General features: G+C 46.8%; 1 protein-coding gene across 2 annotated transcripts in view; it reads right to left on the bottom strand.

Annotated features, from left to right (window-relative positions):
• Window positions 1–511: 511 nt before the first annotated feature.
• The window catches only part of LOC120944188 (aspartyl aminopeptidase), a 67,566-nt gene continuing 47,755 nt past the window's right edge, over window positions 512–20,322 (bottom strand). For both annotated transcript variants that reach the window (XM_040358132.1, XM_040358133.1), the window contains exons 11-15: window positions 15,736–15,896; window positions 11,769–11,808; window positions 11,568–11,669; window positions 6,750–6,917; window positions 512–695 (exon numbers count right to left, since the gene is read on the bottom strand). In XM_040358132.1, coding sequence (XP_040214066.1) covers window positions 645–695; window positions 6,750–6,917; window positions 11,568–11,669; window positions 11,769–11,808; window positions 15,736–15,896 — 522 coding nt within the window. In that variant the 3' untranslated portion in view covers window positions 512–644. The remainder of the gene's footprint in view (window positions 696–6,749; window positions 6,918–11,567; window positions 11,670–11,768; window positions 11,809–15,735; window positions 15,897–20,322) is intronic.

The following is a 20,322-nucleotide window of genomic DNA, read 5'->3' as shown; positions in this document are numbered from 1 at the left end:
GCCTCCAGACACTCATGTGAATGTAACCCAATGCTCTCCAGCAACCCCAACAGTTGTGTTGGAAGGTTCACCAAATTGACCTTATTTCTTGCGATTCCCTGCAGACACTTCTATATACGGATTAGCAGAAGGCAGCAGGAATCTACTTCATCAGGTCTTTGCTATGTAACTTGACTCTGCTTTTTGACTTAATTACATTAAGGCTTTTAGGGTAGTTCTGAAACGGATTAGGGACCTTGAGAAATGTTTTATAACTGGCATTTTTTTTTTTTTTATCATCAAGCACCCCTTTCAAGTTGGATGTTCCAGCATCACCAGCATGTGTGTTCCAGGATCACCAGATTGCAGACACAAGGGAATAAATAGGGAGGACAGCTACTGATGGGTGACAAACTGAACTACTCAGCAGGAGGGCTTTATATCTTGGTAAACCCTTAAAGGGAGACTTTTTTTTTTTCTTTCAATCTACACCCTTAACAGTTAAGTCGGTCGGAAAATAACAGAGTCTGAATTACACAAAACGTATTTATTTCACAGGCAGGGGCAGCTCTTTGTGCACAAACACCACACCCATCACACGATTATAACAAGGGTCCGGGCAAGAAGGGAGTAAGTGCTCCGACAAAAGGATGGATGGTGAGCATTTAATCCACCTGCAGACTGTTGTTCACAGCTGGGTATTGATCAAAGAATGCCTGAAAAGAAAAAAAAAGAAAAAAAGTATAGATTGCAATCACAAAATATATATAACAGGAAAAAAATGCAAGATTTGGTCCTGCCTAAAAAAAAAAAAAAAGCATATGGAATGATTGAAATAAAAAATAAAAACGGAGAGTGCGAAGAAGAGTGCAAAGGGGAAAGAGAGCAAAGAAGGGGGCAAAAAGAAGTGCAAAAGGGAAAGGGAGCAAAGAAGAGTGCAAAGGGGAAAGAGAGCAAAGAAGGGAGCAAAGAAGAGCGCAAAAGGGAAAGGGAACCAACGAGAGTGCAAAAGGGAAAGGGAGCCAACGAGAGTGCAAAAGGGAAAGGGAGCCAACGAGAGTGCAAAAGGGAAAGGGAGCCAACGAGAGTGCAAAAGGGAAAGGGAGCCAACGAGAGTGCAAAAGGGAAAGGGAGCCAACGAGAGTGCAAAAGGGAAAGGGAGCCAACGAGAGTGCAAAAGGGAAAGGGAGCCAACGAGAGCGCAAAAGGGAAAGGGAGCCAACGAGAGCGCAAAAGGGAAAGGGAGCCAACGAGAGCGCAAAAGGGAAAGGGAGCCAACGAGAGCGCAAAAGGGAAAGGGAGCCAACGAGAGCGCAAAAGGGAAAGGGAGCCAACGAGAGCGCAAAAGGGAAAGGGAGCCAACGAGAGTGCAAAAGGGAAAGGGAGCCAACGAGAGTGCAAAAGGGAAAGGGAGCCAACGAGAGCGCAAAAGGGAAAGGGAGCCAACGAGAGTGCAAAAGGGAAAGGGAGCCAACGAGAGTGCAAAAAGGAAAGGGAGCCAACGAGAGTGCAAAAGGGAAAGGGAGCCAACAAGAGTGCAAAAGGGAAAGGGAGCCAACGAGCGTGCAAAAGGGAAAGGGAGCCAACGAGCGTGCAAAAGGGAAAGGGAGCCAACGAGCGTGCAAAAGGGAAAGGGAGCCAACGAGCGTGCAAAAGGGAAAGGGAGCCAACGAGAGCGCAAAAGGGAAAGGGAGCCAACGAGAGTGCAAAAGGGAAAGGGAGCCAACGAGAGTGCAAAAAGGAAAGGGAGCCAACGAGAGTGCAAAAGGGAAAGGGAGCCAACAAGAGTGCAAAAGGGAAAGGGAGCCAACAAGAGTGCAAAAGGGAAAGGGAGCCAACGAGCGTGCAAAAGGGAAAGGGAGCCAACGAGCGTGCAAAAGGGAAAGGGAGCCAACGAGCGTGCAAAAGGGAAAGGGAGCCAACGAGCGTGCAAAAGGGAAAGGGAGCCAACGAGCGTGCAAAAGGGAAAGGGAGCCAACGAGCGTGCAAAAGGGAAAGGGAGCCAACGAGCGTGCAAAAGGGAAAGGGAGCCAACGAGCGTGCAAAAGGGAAAGGGAGCCAACGAGGGTGCAAAAGGGAAAGAGCAAGGGAGAGAGAATTTGGTCTTGGCCAAAAAATCTTATTTGGACTGACTGAAAAAGGAAAGCGAAGGAGAGTGCAGAGAACAAAGGACAGAAGGAAAGAGCAAAAAAGAAAAGAAGGAAAAAGAAGGTGAGAAGAAAAAAGGGGAGAAGGTGAGAAGAAAAAAGGGGAGAAGGCGAGAAGAAAAAAGGGGAGAAGGCGAGAAGAAAAAAGGGGAGAAGGCGAGAAGAAAAAAGGGGAGAAGGCGAGAAGAAAAAAGGGGAGAAGGCGAGAAGAAAAAAGGGGAGAAGGCGAGAAGAAAAAAGGGGAGAAGGCGAGAAGAAAAAAGGGGAGAAGGCGAGAAGAAAAAAGGGGAGAAGGCGAGAAGAAAAAAGGGGAGAAGGCGAGAAGAAAAAAGGGGAGAAGGCGAGAAGAAAAAAGGGGAGAAGGCGAGAAGAAAAAAGGGGAGAAGGCGAGAAGAAAAAAGGGGAGAAGGCGAGAAGAAAAAAGGGGAGAAGGCGAGAACAAAAAGGGGAGAAGGCGAGAACAAAAGGGGGAGAAGGCGAGAACAAAAGGGGGAGAAGGCGAGAACAAAAGGGGGAGAAGGCGAGAACAAAAGGGGGAGAAGGCGAGAACAAAAAGGGGAGAAGGCGAGAGCAGAAGAGAAAAGGGAGCGAGCGAGCAAAAGGCAAGAAGGAGCGAGCAAAAGGCAAGAAAAAGAGCTAAGGGAAGAGGAAGAGATCTAAGGGAAGAGGAAGAGAGTGCCAAGGAAAGGAAGGAGGGAGAGTACAAAAGGGAACGATGGCAAAAGCCGAGAGACAAAAGAGACAAAAGAAACACTTATTTGGACTGAAGTGTAGAAGAGCACCAAAGAGGAAGAGAGAGAAATAGGGAAGGGAGAGAGAAAGGAGAAACATACGGGAAGGAGGGAAATATATCGGTAAGAAAAGAGGGGGAGAGAAATAGTGAGAATGACAGAAGGAGAAAGGGAGGTGAGGAACATTAAACTTCTTGTATAAGAACATAATTCTGAGCACAATGACGTAACTCCATCCAACAGAAGAGCCACTCTTCGCACTCCGCGCAGTATACATAAATGGAAGCAAACATTTGGGATAATTGTATTTTGAAGACAATATGGGGCCCGGCACCGAGGGGGTCTCTGTCCGCGGTACATATACATTAGCATGAGCTCGCTGTACATGGCTTTGTCAGCCCAAATAACATAATAAAACTATCAGAGTCACGATTCGTCCTTCAGGAGGAGGATGACTGCGTTCTGTTATTGCACATTCTGTATTCGGATTCTGAGGTAACTACAGGGGGCAATATGCAGCACGGACATCTCAGGCAGGCGGCGGCTCCATTTCAGTGTGTGGAACTACAAGTCCCAGCATGCACCCATTTTTCCTGCCAAGGAATGATGGGATCTGTAGTTCCACAGGTGGCCTAAGCCTGGAATGTGTTAAAGTTTATGACATTTTTGTGCCCCTGACACATACATTGGCTCAGGAAATGCCGGGGAGCATCGGAAGAACCAGGACAAGGACCAGAGAACGCTCACAGACACACACAGGCATAACAGACTACAAGACAAGTGGGGGGTGGGCTCACGTCACCATGGTGACCATTATAATATTTCATAGGCTTACACATCCTCTTTGCTCATTAGAGATGTCTCGGTTTCACCATAGCAACCACAAGTCTAACCCACTGATGTCTGCTGTTTCCACAGCAACCACCCATTGACTTCAAGGCCAGTGTAGGTTGCCATGGCAACAGCCAATGAGGCCACAGCAAGCACACAATTAGTGCTCATACACACGACCCAATAGAGTCACACATGCAAAGAGACGCTTGAATACACAATAATGTGAATGTACCCAAAAACCGATCACGACCCCAGATATACAGGAGAGGGGTATGGAGAACGAGGGGTCACCCTCCTAGCACAGGGCACTGAGGTCATACCAACTAATAGGGAGATATTAATGGGACAAAGCTGAGATCTGTCAAATGCTCAGGCCAAGTCTGTAAGATTCCGAGCGGTAAGACGAGGGCTGGAATTGTCAGAAAGGTTAAACAATGATTTAAGGTAGAAGTGACTGGGATATGCAGAGAGAATATGCAGCGGCACGTCATGCATTTAAATCTCTTATTAAATGGCTCTGGAGCTGTGAATCAGCCTGAGATTAGGGGGGAAAAAAACAGATGTTTAAATACAACTTCTATAATCGCATATAGCATCATAACAATGACATTAACAATGGCAGAATGACACACTCGGGGTTCCTGGATAATGGGAAAGAAAGAAAAGCGAGAGAAACAGAAAGAGAGAGAGAAACAGAAAGAGAGAGAGAGAAACAGAAAGAGAGAGAGAGAGAGAGAGAGAGAGAGAGAGAGAAAGAGAAGAGACGGGGAGAGAGAGAGAGAGAGAGAGACGGGAGAGAGAGAGAGAGAGAGAGAGAGAGAGAGAGAGAGGGAGAGACGGGGAGAGAGAGAGAGAGAGAGAGAGAGAAAGGGAGAGACGGGGAGAAAGAGAGAGAGAAAGGGAGAGACGGGGAGAAAGAGAGAAAGAGAGAGAGAGAGAGAGAGAGAGAGAGAGAGAGAGAGAGAGAGAGAGAGAGAGAGAGAGAGAGAGAGACAGACACACACACGCAGAGGGAAGGGGGAGAGAGAGAACAAAAGTGGTTGTCTAAGATGGCAGCCCAGTTGTTTGTACTAAGAAAAGGATTAATGTTAAAAAGTGAAGAGAGACGGGGAGAGAGAGAGAAAGGGAGAGACGGGGAGAAAGAGAGAGAGAGAGAGAGAGAAAGAGAGAGAGAGAGAGAGAGAGACGGGGAGAGAGAGAGAGAGAGAGAGAGAGAGAGAGAGAGAGAGACGGGGAGAGAGAGAGAGAGAGAGAGAGAGAGAGAGAGAGAGAGAGAGAGAGAGAGAGACGGGGAAGAAAGAGAGAGAGAGAGAGAGAGAGAGAGAGAGAGAGGGGAAGAAAGAGAGAGAGAGAGAGAGAGAGAGAGAGAGAGAGAGAGAGAGAGAGAGAGAGAGAGACAGACACACAGAGAGAGACAGAGAGAGAGACGGGGAGAAAAAGAGAGAGAAGAGGAGAAAAAGAGAGAGAAGAGGAGAAAAAGAGAGAGAAGAGGAGAAAAAGAGAGAGACAGGGAGAAAGAGAGAGAGAAACGGGGAGAAAGAGAGAGAGAAACGGGGAGAAAGAGAGAGAGAAACGGGGAGAAAGAGAGAGAGAAACGGGGAGAAAGAGAGAGACGGGGAGAAAGAGAGAAAGAGACGGGGAGAAAGAGAGAAAGAGACGGGGAGAAAGAGAGAAAGAGACGGGGAGAAAGAGAGAAAGAGACGGGGAGAAAGAGAGAAAGAGACGGGGAGAAGGCGAGAGAGAGAGAGAGAAAGAGAGAAAGAGACGGGGAGAAGGCGAGAGAGAGAGAGAGAGAAAGAGAGAAAGAGACGGGGAGAAGGCGCGCGAGAGAGAGAGAGAGAGAGAGAGAGAGAGAGAGAGAGAGAGAGAGAGAGAGAGAGAGAGAGAGAAAGAAAGAAAGAAAGAAAGAAAGAAAGAAAGAAAGAAAGAAAGAGAGAGAGAGACAGACAGAGAGACACGCAGAGGGAAGGGGGAGAGAGAGAACAAAAGTGGTTGTCTAAGATGGCAGCCCAGTTGTTTGTACTAAGAAAAGGATTAATGTTAAAAAGTGAACATGTAGAAAATTCTGCATTTCTTAATGCAGGGCCCATTCCAACCTTTCCAGGGCAGAGCTTGGTGGTAACCTGCACACATTGGCATGTTGAGGTGCCATTCATTATGGATTGCACAAAGGCAACACAGCTCCAGCGCTCACGTGTCCTTGTGTACCACAACAAATGGAATGCACTATTCTGAATTGTGGTGTGCTGCCATTGCTTCAGGACACCAAAGTCTGAGGAGACTCGGGGGCAGATCCACATACATCTGCGTGGGCGCAGCGTATGTGAGATACGCTACGCCGCTGTAACTTGCTTTTCTTTTCTCTGAATCCTGAAAGAATTTGCGCCGTAAGTTACGGCGGCGTAGTGTATCTCTCGCGGCGTAAGGACGCGGAATTCAAATTGGGCTGGTAGGGGGCGTGTTTCATTTAAATGAAGCGCATCCCCACGCCGAACGAACTGCGCATGCCTTGTCCGTCAAAACTCCCAGGGTGCATTGCTCAAAATGATGTCGCAAGGACGTCATTGTTTTCGACGTGAACGTAAATGGCGTCCAGCCCCATTCACGGACGACTTACGCAAACGACGTAAAATTTTCAAAATTATACGCGGGAACGACGGCCATACTTAACATTGAGTACGCCACCAGATAGCAGCTTTAACTATACGCCAGAAAAAGGCGAACGGAAACGACGTAAAAAAATGCGACGGCCGCTCGTACGTTTGTGGATCGTCGGAAATAGCTAATTTGCATACCCGACGTGGATTACGACGGGAACACCACCCAGCGGACGTCAAAAAATTGCATCGAAGATCCGAAGGCGTACGAAGACGTACGCCTGTCAGATCTAACCCAGATGCCGTCGTATCTTGTTTTGAGGATTCACCATATCCCCACCCTCCCATCCCATGACGGAGCTTAAAAACATTCCATATGTACGTCAGTCCTTGCACTACCGACAATTGCAGGTTCAGCAGTGCCCTCTAGTGGCGATTCTGTCTGGAGCAATCAGACCTACCTGGAACAGAGTGGTGGTCTGCATGACCCCAGAGGTGCAGCACATCTCTCTTATGGAATGCATCGCCAGCTGAGGACAGCCCAAGTCCAGAACTCGCAGGCCCAACTTACTGGACAGGATTGGCCCAATAGTTGTACCGCATGGCACATCATTTCTCACCATGAACTCCTGGCGTGGGAGAAAAATTGTTGTTAGAGAAAGTAAAGTTGTCACATTCTGAGACGGCTTTCAGTTTAGAAGCAAAAATAGACAATATGGAAAGCCAAGCACTAATATATTGCATTTAACCGCTTCAGCCCCAGAAGATTTTACCCCCTTCCTGACCAGAGCAATTTTTACAATTTGGCACTGCGTCGCTTTAACTGACAATTGCGCGGTCGTGCGACGCTGTACCCGAAAAATAATAGATGTAATTTTTTTTCCCCACAAATAGAGCTTTCTTTTGGTGGTATTTGATCACCTCTGCGGTTTTTATTGTTTGCGATATAATAAAAAATAAATTTAAAAAAAAAAGCGTACATTTTGGAAAAGGCAATATTTTTGACTTTTTGCTATAATAAATTGCCCCCCCCCCCAAAAAAAAATAAAAAATATTATAATTATATATATATATATATATATATATATATATATATATATACACACACACACATACACACACATACACACACACACACACACACACACATATATACACCGTATTTATCGGCGTATATCGCGCACTTTTTTGCCCTGAAAATCAGGGCAAAATCGTGGGTGCGCGATATACGCCGATACCCGCGCCGAGTTTTGAATACTGCGCCGACATATACCGAGCGCAGTACACTCGGGTATAGTCGGCCAGTCTCGGCTTCTTCCGCGGTCACATCCTGGACGTACAGGACGTGAGCGCGACAGTTGCCGAGCCTGCCCGAGTGTACTGCGCTCGGTATATGCTGGCGCAGTATTCAAAACTCGGCGCAGGAAACGAGCGGGGAGGACGCAAGGACGACGCAGAAGGACGCCGGACCCGCCGAAGAGGACACTGGACCCGCCGAAGAGGACACCGGACCCGCCGAAGAGGACACCGGACCCGCCGAAGAGGACCCCGGACCCGCCGAAGAGGACCCCGGACCCGCCGCAGGACACCGAAGCCGCAGAAGGACACCCGAAGCCGCAGAAGGACGCCGGACTCGACGAGGCCGCCGATGGACGCCGCGCAAGACACCAAAACTGTAAGTACAAAAATAACTTTTTTTCCCACAGGATTGGGGGTCACTTTAGGGGTGCGCGGTATACGCGGGAGTGCGTTATACCGCGATAAATATATAAAAAATATTTTTTCCTCAGTTTAGGCCAGTTTAAATTGCAATAAGCGTATATTGATTGGTTTGCGCAAAAGTTATATCGTCTACAAAATAGGGAATAGATTTATGGCATTTTTTTTTTTTACTAGTAATTTGCGATTTTTATCATGACTGCGATATTGCAGCGGACTCATGGAACACTTTTGACACCATTTTGGGACCATTGTCATTTATACAGCGATCAGTGCTATAAAAATGCACCGATTTTACTGTGTAAATGACTCTGGCAGGGAAGGGGTTAAACACTAGGGGGCGAGGAATGGGTTAAGTGTGTCCTAGGGAGTGATCAGAACTGTGGGGGGGGGGGTTGGACTACAAGTGACACGACAGTGATCACTGCTCATGATGACAGGGAGCAGTAGATCAGTGTCCTGTCACTAGACAAAACAGGGAAATGCCTTGTTTACATAGGCATCTCCCTGTTCTGCCGCTCTGTGACACAATTGCGGGCCGCCGGCGAACATCGAGTTTGCGGGTCCTGTGGACATGGTCACGGAGAACGTGGCAGGCGCCCGCCACACGGGGACGTACAGGTACGTCCATTTGCCCACCACTGCCATTGTGCCGACGCATATTGGCGTGCAGCGGTCGGCAAGTTGTTAAATTCCTAACATCTCACATTGTGCAGTAGCTATAGGCATTGTGGAGAAAATCATCTCTCAGGTTCGAAAGAGGTTCAGAAATCTTGGCTTTTCTCCTATAACGACTGTGCACTGTAGCTTTACTACTACGGTGCAGGCCGCCTGCGCAGAATCCGGTATATACACAGGATTCTGCTTTTCTGGGTAGGGAGCATGCACACAGCGTAGGATGCATTAAGGTGAAAAAACAGGAGGGTGTACAACCCCTTTAAGGCTCCAGTAAACTGGAAGTGATGTCATAACATTGCTTCCGGATTACTAGATACAATCAAAACCGATTCGGCTTTGTTTGGGTCTCTGACCAGCCGGCGGACATGCTGGCTGGACGCTCGGGCATCCCGGTGGGACAGGAGAGCTCGGGTGGAGCAGCGGAAGGTGTTGAACGTGCCCTTCCGCTGCTTAGCCGCATCAATTACAAGAAAGCTTATTGCTATAAGAAACATTCCCCAAAAATACATAAAAAAAAAATTCTAAATTTCTTCATCAGTTTAGGCCGATATGTATTCTTCTACATATTTTTGAAAAAAAAAAAAAAATCTGGAAAAAAAAAAAAACGCAATAAGCGTATAGTGATTGGTTTGCACAAAAGTTATAGGCCCAGATTATCAAGAGATACGATGGCGCATCTCCAGATACACCGTCGTATCTCTGCGTATTGCCGTCGTATCTATGCGACTGATTCTTAGAATCAGTTACGCATAGATATTCATTAGATCCGTCAGGCACAAGTCTCTTACGCCGTCGGATCTAAACTGCAACTTTTTTTGCCCACTAGGTGACGCTTCCGTAGATTTCCGTGTCGAGTATGCAAATTAGCGAGATACGCGAATTCTCGAACGTACGCGCGGCCGACGCAGTAAATTTACGACGTTTACGTTAGGCTTTTCCCGGCGTAAAGTTGCCCCTGGGTCTATGAGGTGCAGCCAATGTTAAGTATGGCCGTCGTTCCCGCGTCGAAAATTTAAAAATTTACGTTGTTTGCGTAAGTCGTCCGTGAATTGGGCTGGACGTCATTTACGTTCACGTCGAAACCAATGACGTCCTTGCAACGTCATTTGGAGCAATGCACACTGGGATATTTTAGGGACGGCGCATGCGCAGTTCGTTCAGCGCAGGGACGCGCTTCATTTAAATTAAACACGCCCTCTACCCGCCGAATTTGAATTCCGCTGGGTGATTTACGCTACGCCACTGCAACTTTACAGGCAAGTGCTTTGTGAATAAAGCTCTTGCCTGAAAAACTTGCTGCGGCGTAACGTAAATGAGATACGTTACGCCCGCACAATTTTGCGCCCATCTACGTGAATCTGGGCCTCAGCGTCTACAAAATAGGGGATAGATTTATGGCATTTGTATTTTTTTTTTTTACTAGTAATGGCGGTGATCAGTGATTTTTAGTGGCACTGCGACATTGCGGCGGACAGCCCAGACACTCGTTTGGGACCATTGACATTTATACAGCGATCAGTGCTATAAAAATGCACTGATCACTGTATAAATGTCACTGGCAGGGAAGGGGTTAAAACTGACTGGAGGAGGAGGAAGAGAGAGATCGCTGTTCCTGATCACTAGGAACAGACTTTGTACTTCCTGGTGAGAACGGGGATCTGCTTTATTTACATTGACAGATCCCCATTCTGGCTCTCTGAGGAGTGATCGCTTGAGGCTCGGCAAACATCGCAAGCCTCCGGCATCGTGCGTGCGCCCAGTGTATCTATTACACAAACCGACGTACAGCTACGGCCATTCGCGTAATAGGGCCAACCTTCGGCAGTATAACGACCAGTGGCGGTTCGTCCATAGAGGGCGCTGGAGCGCCGCCCCCTCTGGCTCTCGCCCGCCACTGAGTCTAATAACATACATTCATGCATTGCATGAATGTATGTTATTTTTCCCAGCTGCCGCTGGTCTATTCAGAGATGGCCGGAACTTGAGCGCCGGCCACCTGAATAACAGCAGCTGGTTTGCTGTGCGGAAGTGCCTATCAGAGCCAGCGGCTTTCCGAGTACAGCCCTCGGCTCCCGGATGTCTTACCCTCAGGACGTACGGGGGGTGCGTTCCTTGGATAAGACTGACGGCCGTCTCAGCCAATCAGGTTCCCCCAATTCTGGTTATCGGTAATCTGATTGGCTGAAGCGTCACCAAGGCGGGAGAAGACATCGAGGGACGTGGAAGGAGCAAGGTAAGTGCATTTTACAGGGCACAGCAGCGACAATGGGCACATAGGCAACAAAGGGTACAGTGGCATCAATGGGCACAGTGGTGACAAAGGGCACAGTGGCGACAATTAAAGGGCACAGTGGCGACAATTAAAGGGCACAGTGGCGACAATTAAAGGGCACAGTGGCGACAATTAAAGGGCACAGTGATATGCACAGTGGCAACAATGGGCACAGTGGCGATAATTAAAGGGCACAGTGGTGAAAATTGGCACAGTGGCGACAATTGAGGGGCACAGTGGCTGCGTTTGATGGCATGGCACAGTGGTGACAATTGATGGCACAGTGACTGTTTGATGGCATGGCACAGTGGTGCAAATTGATGGCATAGTGACTGCATTTGATGGCATGGCACAGTGGTGACAATTGAGGGGCACAGTGGTTGCGTTTGATGGCATGGCACAGTGGTGACAATTGATGGCACAGTGGCTGCATTTGATGGGCACAGTGAGGCTGCAATTTTTTTCTTTTTCGTTTGCGCCCCCCCAAAAAATTTTGAGCACCAGCCGCCACTGATAACGATGGCGGGTGGTCGGCAAGTGGTTAAAGAAAAAGAGCCAACAACCGTTACTCAAACCGTCATGGTGATGTTCCTCTTGGAGGAAGCAATACCTGCAGGGGCACTCCGACGCGCCCAGCAATTTCCCGCATCACAGCTTCAGTCACGGCAGTGGAGGCGTAGCGCTGGTTGCTGTTCACTTTGATGACTGGTCCCTAATAAAATAAATAAGGAGTTATGCAGATGGACAGTGACCCCGATTGGGAAAGATCACCTGACAAAATGAAAAGCGGTGGATTTAGATAGAAGCTCACCTTGTGGAAGACTGGTCTGTGATTCTCCTCGTGTTTATCCCTGCGAAAGAAAAAATATTTATCCATATAAAAAGGTGGACACAAAGTACCCAAAATGCACCCAAAATGGAAAAAGTTAAAAAAAAATATTATATATATATATATATATATATATATATATATATATATATATATATATATATATATATATATATATATATATATATATATATATATATATATATATAAATAAATATATATAAATATTTTTTTTTTTTACTTTTTCCATTTTCTTTTCTTTTTTTGGGTTTATGAAATGGCAAAAAAAATTTAAATAAACCCACAGCCGGACTGATAAGGAACAAAAGCAAAAAAAAAAAAGCAAAAAAATAATGTATACTAAAAATGTTAAAATTATTTATATATATATATATATATATATATATATATATATATATATATATATATATATATAATTTTAACATTTTTAGTATACATTATTTTTTTGCTTTTTTTTTTTTTTTTTTTGCTTTTTTTCCTTATCAGTCCGGCTGTGGGTTTATTTAATTTTTTTTGCCATTTTCTAAACACAAAAAAAGAAAAGAAAATGGAAAAAGTGTATATATATATATATATATATTATTATTAAATGTATTAAATGTATACTTTTTTTCATTTTTTTATTCTTTTTTTGCATTTAGGAAAAGGCGAAATAAATAAATACAAAAAAAAAAAACACAGGACAGATGAGGAGCAAAAGCAAAAAAATAAAAACGTATATAATTTTTTTTTTTTTAAATTAACTGTATACTTTTTTTCTTCTCTCTATGATCTACAAGTGACCTTGTCTTGCTTGTACATAGTCGGTGGCAGAGCACATTTTACATATTCTAGCTATTCAGGGACACCATGCCAGACATGATATAGAATGCGATATCTTTTACTTGCTGCTGTTTTTCCAATAGTAAAAATCAGGTCAGCTTTATCCTGAAAAATGGGACACACTATTTAAAAAGAGCTTAAAAAGCACAAGTAGCTTTGGAGAAAGTGACTTGGAATGCAGAAGGTAGGTATTGTCTTTCCCTTTTCTCAGCAAAGGAGGATTAGGCTTGATGTGTATCCCCCTCCCCCTCCTCCTATTGATTTATTACCTTCCATCTATATTAGGCAAGTGCTTATACCTGTTAAAGCCCAATTGAACTGTGTTTCTCCTCTTCACTGCTACAACTGTTTTTGTTCAAGTTTAAAAAAATATAAATAATTTAGGCCTGAAGATTAGTGTAAACCCACCCAAACATGATATATTATCTGAAAACACCCTGCAGAATAAAATTGAGGTAATTCCATTTTTTTTTTTGGGACACAACATTTTCTCAACTGTTTACATAAATTTAAGTTCATTTTAGGGCACTCAAACAAAATATATGATCTAATTTTTGCTAAAATATAAAAAAAAGATGAAGTTGCATAGAGAAAATGCAAACCTGAAAATGTGTGTCTGCAAAACAATAGCAAATTTCAGAACATTTTTTTCATAGGCGGTGTTAAAGCGGGGGTTCACCCCAAAAAAAAAATGTTTTAACATTACATTCAGCCGAGTTGTCACAATGTCACAATTTTATCCCCGTACATACCGACTTTCACCGCCGCTTCCGGGTATGTCTTCTGCGGGACTGGGCATTCCTAATTGATTGACAGGCTTCCGACCGTCGCATACAGCGCGCCACGAGTTGCCGAACGTCGGTGCGCAGGCGCCGTATAGAGCCGACTCGCAGTCCGGCTTCTTTCGGCAACTCGTGACGCGCTGTATGCGACGGCCGGAAGCCTGTCAATCAATTAGGAACGCCCAGTCCCGCAGAAGACATACCCGGAAGCAGCGGTGAAAATACAGTATGTACGGGGATAAAATTAAAAAAAAAACAGCCGACTGTCATTATGACAACTCGGCTGAACATAATGTTAAAAAAAAAATTTGGGGTGAACCCCCGCTTTAATGACCGCCCTACAGCAGATTTACTGCTACAGGGCGGCCGTTTTGTGCAGAATCACATATACAGTATATACAAGATTCTGCACTTCCGGACAGGGGGGCGCGCCGGCTGTGCTGCGATTAGATACAGCAGAAGCTGATCAGCAAGTGCAAGCCAATAGATGAGCGCTGTCACCTGCTGATTGGTGAGGAGACAGACTTGATGGAGCTACAGATGTAAACAAGGCAGAGCTTTGTCCTGTCAGCAGGGATATGCTGGATTATGCGAATAAAATCCAGTACATCCCCTAGTAAAAGCAGCATGTGTACACAAACACATACCTCCCAATATTTTGAGACGGGAACGAGGGACACCTACTAACAAATGTATGCAGACACAGGAAGCGTCCCCTGCCACACCCCCTTAAAAAGGAGAATTCCCCCCCCCCCCCCCAAAAAAAAAAGGTTATTTATCGGCGTATACCGCGCACTATTTTGCCCTGAAAATCAGGGCAAAATCGTGGGTACGCGGTATACGCCGATACCCGCGCTGAATTTGAATACTGCGCCGGCATATACCGAGCGCAGTACACTCGTGTATCTTCGGGCAGTTTCGGGGCCTCTCGCGCTGACGTCCTGGACGTACAGGACGTCAGCGCGAGAGTAGCCGAGCCTGCCCGACGATACACAAGTGTACTGCGCTCGGTATATGTCGGCGCAGTATTCAAACTCGGCGCGGGAAACGAGCGGGGAGGACGCGAGGACGCCGCAAAAGGACGCCGGACCCGACGAAGAGGAAACCTGAAGCCGCAGATGGACGCCGGACCCGATGAGGCTGCCGATGGACGCCGCGGAAGACACCAAAACTGTAAGTACAAAAAATCTTTTTTTCACAGGAATCCGGGTCAAGTTTAGGGGTGCGCGCTATACGCGGGAGCGCGCTATACCCGATAAATACGGTAATTAAATCCACAAGGACTTTTTTTTACCACTACTATTCCTTTATATTGGCTTTTAAAATGTACAAATGCAGCAGTTTAGAAATTGGATGAAATGTTTAGCACTGGGAAAAAAAATTTGAAAGATAAAAAGTGCATTTTATATACAACTCTACAGATCAGACCAAAATGAGGGAGGAAAGGGGACAGAAGGACATTGCTCCAAATCAGGGACAGTCCCTCAAAATCAGGGACAGTTGGGAGGTATGAAAACTCGGGCTTGGCACACATGTAACCCTTTGATCAAACAAACTTGCCCCTCACTTGCACCACCAACCATCCCCCCCCCCCCCCCCCCAAACGGCAGGCGGATGGGAAGGCAGGAGTTTAGAGGCCTTACTGTGAGGAGGAAGATAACACGGAGAGCTGCTGCTCCTCGCTCCAGGATGATCCGGGAAGAGCTGGGGCTTTGCCTCCCGACTGAACAGGAGGTTGGTCCCGGAGACCCGATTGGCCGGGAGTCCTAAAAAGCCTGCTTCCCGATTGGCCAGGAGGAGAATCAGAAAAACAATAGCGAATATTAAATTTGCTATTGTCACAAAACTGGGTGGACTCAGGGCGCAGTGCTCTGCGCCCCGAGCCCACCCTTTTTTCAAGGCAATTAGAGCCTCGGGCTCTAATCATGTGCTTAAAAAAAAAAATCCCATCGAAATGCATGCATCCGGCGCCCCGCATGTAGATTAGGGGCCGGGTGCTTGGATTAGGCGGGGGTCGCCACTGTCCGTAGGTCTGGCCACCACCGCCACCGATGCAGTAGGACCTGGGTGGGTCCACTGGACTAGCCTGGCAACAGCAAGGAAAAAAATAAAAAATAAATTAAAAAAAGAGCAAGAATGATGTATTTTTAAATAATATGGGGGGGTTAGAAAGCTGGAGCTTTGCATTAAAAAATTGTTATGTAATAAAGTCCTGGGCATGGATAGAATAATAAAATCCTTTGTGGTTCCTCGTGCTTCTTCTGCTGGTCAGAAATTGCAGCAATGACTGTCTTTTCTTTAAGGTTTCCACGCCATTTACTTACATGTAGTTAGGATGCACGGCGTGCGCCATATCAGCGCTGATCATAAAGGATTTGGGCACAGATTCCTCAAAGGCGGTCAGATTCTGAGGGGTGCTGGAAATGCGACGCAGGATCAGCTCAGTGAGAAGCGACTCTGCACCGTGCGCGCTCCCCGATCCCACCTGATTGGAAAAGAAAAATAATTAATAAAAAAATATGCATCTCTCTCTCTATATATATATATATATATATATATATATATATATATATATATATATATATATATATATATATATATATATATATATATATATATATATAATATCTCTATCTATGTCTGAATAGTTGAAAAAGGAAAAGCCCAATCTTTAGTAACAAGCCTTCTTAACAGTTGTCGGCACCCCCCCCCCCCCACAATAAATTTCACTCCAACATTCCTAATCGGCATGCCAATTCTGATCAGTCACTTAGGCCAATGGATCAATAACAGCCGGCCAACTAACACCTTGAGACCATTGTCGACAATGGCAACCTTCCTGTTTCCATCAGTATAGGTTTTCTTTTTAGGGAATTTTTTTCTAAACACAGACGGGTTAAGGGTTAAAGTTGAAGTCCAGGCAGGTGTGAAAGACACAAATGAATAAAGCACTGTAATCATTACCACATCATAAAATAGATTATTTTTCTAAATGCAAGCAGGTACCTGAATGTAACTTGGTATCAGCTTCTTGCATTAGCGGGCAGCTGTTTTTCTCTGCTGGCCCTGCTCTAAATTTAGAGGGTAGTCGGAGGATTAGTTACCTCTGACCTATTTGTTTTCAAATTTGGGCCTCTGTTCCAGCTGTGGCTGTACTGCAGGTGACCACTGTGATACATTTGCCTATATGCTTCAGTCTAATGCTCTCCCTGCTTGCCATTGTGATTACCATCCGGTTATTGAAGTGCTAATGTCCCCTCACTATTTCTAAAGGTTAATTGATCTATTGTGTTGTGTGAAGGAGATCTGTGTTTATGTGGCTTGTGTTAATTATTCTGATTGCTTCATTGTGGTAATTATCTCTCTATATGCGGGGTCGAGTTGTCTAGTTAATGTATTTAGTACAACTAGTACTCAACTCCACTGATGTCATTATCTAAAGAAAATGTGTTTTCAGACTCGGCTCCGTCGTGTCTGCCTAATCATCTGTATGGAAGCCCCAGTGTGAGGGGGGCGGAGATTTGTCATTGTAACAGTTTTGGAAATGACATATAAGCTGTGTGTTATAACATTAAACTCAGTCTTGGTTCCAGCATCCAGTCTTGACTCATGTGTGGGGGATCCTGTGATAGTCTTGTATGGAGAGGAGGGAATGCTTGACGGGGATATCATACCGATACCGTCACAACCACTATTGTTGTTTGGGGTGTCAGTTCCACCCCAGGCCAAGGGTGGCAGCAGTCAGATCAAGGTGTGTTGGGTATTCTTTCTCAGCGACCAATCAGTGGGGGTTGATCGCCTCGCTGTGCATGCTGGGAAGGAGTATTTAAGGGACAGACATCACGGGTTCTGGGTCGTCGTCGTCATCCACCCTGGGCAAGTAGTCTCACCACCCCTGTGTGTGGCCCTCCGGGTGCGTGTTCAGAGTTCCTGGCTCCGGGACCAGTCGGGATTTGCCGGGCAGGCCCAGTATCCAGACTGGGTTTGCATTGATAAAGTGGTCCTGTGCTATCCGTCCTGAGGGTGGAAGCCACCGAATGAAGTACCTGTCCTGGAGAGCACCGACCATGAGGCTGGTACACTCAGGGAGGCCTGAACTTCATTGAAGGACACACTACTACTGAAAGGCTGAGCAGTGATCGCCCGTCAGTTTCCTGATTTCACAAGCAATTACTTTAAGAAGAGATCCGGGTGCTTAATCCTAAAGTGAGAGGATTCTGGACCGAACGTGTCTCCACCATTGGGAAGGTCAGTGGCAGAGACTGTACCAAGGTTCTGTGCAGGGGAGGGCTGGCAGCCTTAGGCCTGGGGGGAAGTTCAGTCAATTGGCCCATTGAACTGCAGAATCAGCTCACCATCCATGGCCCATCTGGTTTTTTAATGCAGCCAACTCCAGTGCCCATCAATGCAGCCTGATCACTGGGGCAGGTTACATGGGGGTCAGCTATGGGTGTCAGGGTCTCTCACCACAGTGATCTCAGCAGGTCCTTGCATGCCACGGCCTCCTGGGGGGGGGGGGGGTAATGCTCCTGGGGTCAAGTTGCAGCCAGCATAGCCCTGCGTCCTGACTCCCTGGCACACCCTGCTTTCAAGAATCCAGTCTCTGGGAGTTGTAGTTTCCTCTGCGCTGCTCTGTTTTCCACCCACCGGGAGTTTGAGCGTGGACTACAACTCTCAGAATGCAACAGCTAGTGGTCAACCGCCGGGGCCATGCCACCGGCCCAACTTCCTAGACCAGAATAAAAAAGAAAATGGTTGCGGGCAGCGGCTGCCGGCCATAAGTCAGAGCAGCCTGGGAGGCAATTGCCGCCATGCCCCCCAGCCCAGCCCTCCCTTGGTTCTGTGCGACGCCCTGGCTGCTAGGACTAGTGAGAGAGGCCTATCCAGGGGCACAATACCCACTCTGGCTAGAGTGGCGACGAGAGTTCATGTCTGGAAGCAGGAGTGCTTCCGATCAAGTTCTACACCTGAACCCACTACCTATACCCTATTTCACCTCTTCCAACTACTGTTCGTTCTTTTACCACGTTGAGTAAATAAAGCAAAGAAAAAGGAACGCAACGTGTGGTCATTGGCCCGGATTCAGGTAGATTTGCCTCTTATTTACGGAGGCACAGGGCAGCGTTTTTGCCCTGCGCCCCCGCAAATTTACTGCGCTACCCGCGATTCACGGAGCAGTAGCTCCGTAAATTGCGTGTGCGCTGTGTAAACTTGCCCTGCGTAAGGGCGCCTAATGTAAATGATCCCGTAGGGGGCGGGAATCATTTAAATTAGGCGCGCTCCCGCGCCGAGCGTAGAGCGCATGCTCCGTCGGGGAAACTTTCCCGACGTGCATTGCGGCAAATGATGTCGCAAGGACGTCATTTGCTTCAAAGTGAACGTGAATGGCGTCCAGCGCTATTCACGAATCACTTACGCAAAATGTGAACGTCGCGACGCGGGAACGACGGTTATACTTTAGCATTGGCTGCCCCTGCTATTAGAAGGGCCAGCCTTACGCTAAACACGCCGTACGGAAACAACGTAAATTGCGTACGCAAGGCTCGCGCAACATTGTGAATCGGTGTTAGTATGCAATTTGCATACTATACGCTGACCACAATGGGAACGCCCCCTAGCGGTCATCGCAAGAATGCAGCCTAGATATGCGTGGCATAAGAGCCTTATGCCACGCAGATTTTAGGCTGCAGTCGGCGTTACGATGTTCCTGAATCAGGAGCATTCGTAACGCCGGGGCAAGTAAGCAATTGCGCTTACTTGGTTACACAGGCGCAATTGCTACTTGAATCTGGGCCATTGACTGTTTCAGCTCTCATCCAGCACCCTAGACGGCGGATAAATAGAGGCAACGTGAATGTTCTATAAAAGATTTTTTTCTTTACAACTGGCGTGCTGGTGATACTATACATTTCGACAGATTTACCGATTGGTATCATCAGTTTCACCAAAGCACTCGCCATTGGTCAGGTCTAGTGCTATAGGGCTGCGATGGACCTTATGGATCTATGAACATTGATATACTGTAAGGACACATTTTGGCTAAACAGACTGCAGTGGGGAAAATAAATAAATAAAATGGGAGTGCAGTAAGTAGTAATAGGAGTAGCAGCTGGTAGGAAATAACTCTTCAAGGTTACAAGTGCCAACAGACTAGTCATGCTTGCATATTCTCGTACATTTTGGGAGCGCTGCGTCATGCGCGCCTTTTCCTCCAAGTAAAAGGTCACATATTCTCCTGTCCTATGCAGCTGTCTGTAGGATTGTTCCCCCCTCTACCGTCTCCTTGTAATGTCCCCATCTTCATATAGATGCAGAGCGTGCGTCACAAGGACACAACGGGGCAAAATCTGGTGCAGCTGTGCATGGTAACCAATCAGCTTCCAGGTTTTATTGTCAAAGCTTAACCGCTTGCCGACCGATACACGACGATATACGTCGGCAGAATGGCACGGCTGCGCAAAGGCAATGTACCCATACGTCGCCTTTAAATCGCGGCATAGCGCGCCTGCACACGCCGCGGTCTCGCCATCGTGTCACAGAACGGCAGGACGGGGAGATGTAAACAAGGCCTTTCCCTGTTCTGCCTACCAACTAGGGTGACCACATTTCCAAACTACCATTCAGGGACACCCTCCCTTCCCAAAAATCAGCTTGTGCTGTAACGAATCACAGCACAGTGATTGGACACAAGAGGCGGGATTTATGATTTCTCCAATCACAAGCAGGGGGCGGGGATTGTGCTCCTCCAGGCATGACAAGTACTGTCAGTGAGTAAAGCAGTGATGTGGCGGCCTTTTTTGGGGGGCATTAGTTTGGCTTGGGGGGTGGCTGTGTCAGTTTCATTCCGGAACACTGTATTGTCCTGGAATGAATGTGCCCGGGACAGACCTGCAAAATGCGGGACTGTCCCG

This window comes from Rana temporaria, chromosome 6 (assembly GCF_905171775.1).
Source record: "Rana temporaria chromosome 6, aRanTem1.1, whole genome shotgun sequence".
NCBI lineage: Eukaryota > Metazoa > Chordata > Amphibia > Anura > Ranidae > Rana > Rana temporaria.
Note: the sequence above shows the minus strand (reverse complement) of the source record. Positions and strands in the feature narration are given on the sequence as shown.